This window comes from Bison bison, unplaced genomic scaffold, assembly GCF_000754665.1.
Source record: "Bison bison bison isolate TAMUID 2011002044 unplaced genomic scaffold, Bison_UMD1.0 scf7180017864495, whole genome shotgun sequence".
Taxonomy (NCBI): domain Eukaryota; kingdom Metazoa; phylum Chordata; class Mammalia; order Artiodactyla; family Bovidae; genus Bison; species Bison bison.
Window position 1 is genome coordinate 14,230,669 of NW_011495054.1, and position 5,430 is coordinate 14,236,098.

The 5,430-nt window shown below is 49.0% G+C and overlaps 1 protein-coding gene and 1 gene segment (V, D, J or C); both read left to right on the forward strand.

The window, feature by feature from the left end:
* Positions 1-2,149: 2,149 nt before the first annotated feature.
* Positions 2,150-3,073, forward strand: LOC104980186. The segment is given in 2 exon segments: positions 2,150-2,260; positions 2,399-3,073. Coding segments are annotated over 2 exon segments (426 nt in total).
* Positions 3,074-5,238: 2,165 nt separating this feature from the next.
* Positions 5,239-5,430, forward strand: part of LOC104980256 (immunoglobulin lambda-like polypeptide 5) — a 31,464-nt gene continuing 31,272 nt past the window's right edge. The window contains exon 1 of the mRNA XM_010828879.1: positions 5,239-5,308. Coding sequence (XP_010827181.1) covers positions 5,239-5,308 — 70 coding nt within the window. The remainder of the gene's footprint in view (positions 5,309-5,430) is intronic.

Sequence of the window (5,430 nt, forward strand, 5' to 3'; positions counted from 1 at the left end):
AAAGTGATGCACTCAATACGCCAGCAAATTTGGAAAACTCAGCAGTGGCCACAGGCCTGGAACAGGTCAGTTTTCATTCCAATCCCAAAGAAAGGCAATGCCAAAGAATGCTCAAACTACCGCACAATTGCACTCGTCTCACACGCTGGTAAAGTAATGCTCAAAATTCTCCAAGCCAGGCTTCAGCAATATGTGAACCGTGAACTTCCAGATGTTCAAGCTGGGTTTAGAAAAGGCAGAGGAACCAGAGATCAAACTGCCAACATCCGCTGGATCATCGAAAAAGCAAGAGAGTTCCAGAAATGCATCTACTTCTGCATTATTGACTATGCCAAAGCCTTTGACTGTGTGGATCACCACAAACTGTGGAAAATTCTTAAAGAGAAGGAAATACCAGATCACCTGACCTACCTCTTGAGAAATCTGTATGCATGTCAGGAAGGAACAGTTAGAACACGACATGGAACAACAGACTGGTTCCAAATAGGGAAAGGAGTACATCAAGGCTGTATATTGTCACCCTGCTTATTTAACTTCTGTGTAGAGTACATCGTGAAAAATGCTGGACTGGGTGAAGCAGAAGCTGGAATCAAGATTGCTGGGGAAAATATCAATAACCTCAGATATGCAGATGACATCACCCTTATGGAAGAAAGCGAAGAAGAACTAAACAGCCTCTTGATGAAAGTAAGAGAAGAGAGTGAAAAGTTGGCTTAAAGCTCAACATTCAGAAAATGAAGATCATGGCATCTGGTCCCATCACTTCATGGCAAATAGATGGGGAAAAAATGGAAACAGTGACAAACTTTAATTTTGGGGGCTCCAAAATCACTGCAGATGGTGACTGCAGCCATGAATTTAAATGACGTTTGCTCTTTGGAAGAAAATTTAAGACCAACCTAGACAGCATATTAAAAAGCAGAGACATTAATTTGCCAACAAAGGTCCGTCTAGTCAAAGCTTTGGTTTTTCCAGTATTCACATATGGGTGTGAGAGCTGGACTATACAGAAAGCTGAGCGCCAAAGAATTGATGCTTTTGAACTGTGCTGTTGGAGAAGACTCTTGAGAGTTCCTTAAACTGCAAGGAGATCCAACCAGTCCATCCTAAAGGAAATCAGTCCTGAATATTCATTGGAAGGACTGATGCTGAAGCTGAAACTGCAGTACTTTAGCTACCTGATGCGAAGAACTGACTCATTGAAAAAGACCCTGATACTGGGGAAGACTGAAGGCGGGAGGAGAAGGGGATGCCAGAGGATGAGATGGTTGGATGGCCTCACTGACTCTATGGACATGAGTTTGAGTAAACTCTTGGAGTTGGTGATGGACAGAGAGGCCTGACGTGCTGCAGTCCATGAGGTCGCAAAGAGTCGGACAAGTCTGAGGGACTGAACAGAACTGAAGAGAATAATTACACTCATGCTCAGGATAGCTCAGTTGGTAAAGAATCTGCCTGCAATGTAGGAGATTCGATTCCTGGGTCGGGAAGGTCCCCTGGAGAAGGGAAAGGCTACCCACTCCAGTATTCTGTCCTGGAGAATTCCATGGACTGTATAGTCTGTGGGGTCGCAAAGAGTAGGACAGAATTGAGCGACTAAACTGAACTGAAGACAGTAATTACAGTCATGCTGAGAAATCAGAGCTCTACTAGAGGTAGCACATGGGGTAGCCAGCAGGGGGCAGCAAAGCGCAGCCAGGAGCAGCAGGTCAGAGGCTGGGCTGCCCAAGGGGGGCTTCAGGGGAACCAGCCCTGCGGGTCCACAGGTGTCCAAGGAGCAGCACTTGGCAGGAAGTCAGGACTGGACAGGCCATGCCCTCAGGACACACAGAACACCCAGGGCAAGGGGCACCGTCCATGCCTCAGCCCATGGCCAGGATACTGCCAGGCTGAGGGCACCTCTGGGACAGCCCAGGAGAGACCACAGGCCGGGGGGCTTGGGACAGTGGTCATGTGGTCAGACACAGGGAAGGTGACAGTGACCTCAGTCCCTGAGGACAAGTCTGATGTGCAGACGTGAGAAGCCGAGGAGGAAGCTGGGGACAGACAGGGCTGATGGTGTGGTGACCCCGCCTCTCAGTGAGGGGCCCCAGGGGGTAAATTTGCATAAACCCAAACCCTCACTGCCCCTTCAAAGCTCTGAGAGGGAATAAAGGGGCTCGGAGAGCCCAGCGCTGCTGCGGGCTCAGAGGCAGAGCTTGGGGCGCGTTCACCATGGCCTGGACCCCTCTCCTGCTGCCCCTCCTCACTCTCTGCGCAGGTGCGGCCCCCCAGCCTCGGCCCCCAAGTGACCAGGGCTCAGGCTGGTCTTAAGCTCAGCACAGGGGCTGCTACAGGGGTGGGGGCCGCAGGGAGAAGACCCTGTTCCTCACACTCCCCTTCCTCTCCTCTCTTCTAGGTCACCTGGCTTCTTCTCAGCTGACTCAGCCGCCTGCGGTGTCCGTGTCCTTGGGACAGACAGCCAGCATCACCTGCCAGGGAGACGACTTAGAATTGCTTAGTGCCCACTGGTACCAGCAGAAGCCGGGCCAGGCCCCTGTGCTGGTCATTTATGCGGATGACAACCTGGCCTCAGGGATCTCTGACCGGTTCTCTGGCTCCAAATCAGACACCACGGCCACCCTGACCATTCGCGGGGCCCAGGCCGAGGACGAGGCCGACTATTATTGTCAGTCAGCTGATATTGGTGATCCTCACAGTGACACAGACAGATGGGGAAGTGAGACACAAACCCTCCCGTCCTACTCACGCTCTCCTCCAGCCCCGGGAGGACTGTGAACACCACAGGGACAGGCCTGGCCCGGTTCCCCCAGAGCTGAGCCTCCCAGGGCGGCCCCTTCTCCTGGCCCTTGGGCAGGCTCTGCACAGGGGGGTCAGGAATGGATTTAGGGCTCCCAGGACCAGGCTCCATGGTGTTTTCTTGACAGTGGTGTGAAATGTAGAACTCAGGTCTCATTTAAAGTCAGGCAAAGACATATGTCCAATGTGGTAGGTTTTTTTAATTTTATTTTTAAAAGAAAAGCTTGGCATTTTTTATTATGTGGGGTTTTAGTTGAATAAAAATACATTTGAATGGTTAGCAACAAATGGGAAGGTCTCAGGAGCGCTCCTCCACCATCAGGAGCTGGAAAGAAGTGGAAGCAAAGCAAGGAATTCGTGTGATGGCCAGAGGTCAGGGGCAGGGAGCTGCAAAGACTGCCGGCTGTTTGTGACCGGCCGTCTCCGGGTGCATTTCTTAGCAGGGAGGCATTACACTCATGTCTTGGTTTGCTAACTAATTCTTACTATTGTTTAGTTGCAAGGTCATGTCTGACTCTTTGCAACCCAGGGACTGCAGCCCGCCAGGCTCCTCTGTCCATGGGATTTCGCAGGCAAGAATACTGGAGGTGGTAGCCATTTTCTTCACCATGGGATCTTCCTGAGCCAGGAATGGAACCCGAGTTGCTTCCTGTGCATGGGGTCTGCTGCCTAACAGGCAGATATTTGACGTCTGAGCCAACAGGGAGGACAGACGGTAATTATACCAACCATTGAAAGAGGAATTACACACTAATCTTTATCAAAATCTTTCAAACAGTAGAGGAGAAAGGATACTCTCTAGTTTATTCCATAAAGTTGGAATTACGCTTATCAATAAAGACATTACAAGAAAAGAAAGTGAAGCCCCAAATGCCTTATAAATATACAAGAAAAAATCTTTTAAGATATTAGCCAACTTAATCAACAAAAAATGTATCAAAAGTCCAAGTAACATTCACCCCAGGAATGCAAGTGTGGTTCAGCCTAAGACAATCAGTCATGAGTATACCACGGAAACAAATTAAAGAGAAAAGACATTAAATCTCACAAATGGTGCAGAAAAAGATTTGGCAATATCGAACATCTTTTCATGACCAAAGGGAAAAAAAGAAACAAAACACCAGAAAATTCTGTGTAGAAAGAATATATCTCAACCCAATGAAGGGCATTTATGAAAAACCCACAGCATACATCACACTCCATGAGAAAGACTGAAAGCTTTCCCCACTGCCATTGAACTCTGTCCTGGAAATTCTAGTCACAGCGACAGAACAAGAGAAAGAAATAACGGCCGTCTAAACTGGTAGGAAGAAATCAAAGCGTCTCTATTCTCTGGGCGCATAATACAATATAGACAAATTTCTAAAGTCCACAAAAATTACTAAAGCTCATAATGAATCCAGAAATGTGTCAGGGCTCAAGATTCAGATGCAAAAATCATCTGGGTTTTGATGCACCAACAAACAATTCCATTAACAATAGTACCAAGGAATTAATTTAACTTAGAAGAGAAAAGACCTGTTTACAGAGAGTTATAAAACATTTGGTGATGAAATTAAATAAGAGTAAATCATATAGAAACACCGTTCGTGTTTTGGAGACCTAATGTCATAAACGTGGCAACACAGAGACGCCTCACGGGGAACCCTGAGCCTCCTTCTCCAAACAGGCCTGCTCATCATTTCACAGGTAACCTGAGACCCTAAAGCTTGACTCTGAGGCACTTTGAGGGCATGAAGAGAGCAGTAGTTCCTCCCATGGGACCGACAGTCAAGGCCCAGGGAATGACCACCTGGACAGATGACTTCCTGGCCTCATCAGCAGTCGGTGCAGAGTGGCCACCAGGGGGCAGCAGAGAGTCGCTCAACACTGCACCTGGAGATGAGGCAACCTGGGCATCAGGTGCCCACGCAGGGGCTGGATACCCACACCTCACACCTGAGGACAGGGGCCGGCTTTCTGTGGTGTCGCCCTCTCAGGATGCACAGACTCCACCCTCTTCGCTTGCATTGACAGCCTCTGTCCTTCCTGGAGGACAAGCTCCACCTTCCCCATCTCTCCCCAGGGGGCTGGGGCCAACAGTGTTCTCTCTTGTCCGCTCCAGGAACACAGAGCCAAGAGATTTATTTGTCTTAATTAGAAAAACTATTTGTATTCCTGCATTTCCCCAGTAACTGAAGGCAACTTTAAAAAATGTATTTCCTGGACTTCCCTGGTGGTCCAGTGGCTAGACTCTGAGCTCCCAGAGCATGGGGCCTGGGTTCAATCCCTGCTCAGGAAACTACATCCCACAGGCTGCAAATAAGATCCTGCATGCCACCCGATGCAGGCAAAGAAACAAGTGTTTAGTATGCATGTATTTCACGTGAGGTGTTTCTATAATTTACAGCCAGTATTCTGTCTTACACTTAGTCATTCCTTTGAGCACATGATCGGTCGATGGCCCAGACCACACACAGGAATACTGAGGCCCAGCACCCACTGGCTGCTCAGAACCTCATGGCCAAGGGTGTACACTTACAGGACCTCAGGGGACCTTTAAGAACGCCCCGTGCTCTTGGCAGCGGAGCAGTGTTAAGCATGGCTCTGTCACTCGGGAGCTGTGTCTGGGCTGCGTGCATCACCTGTGGG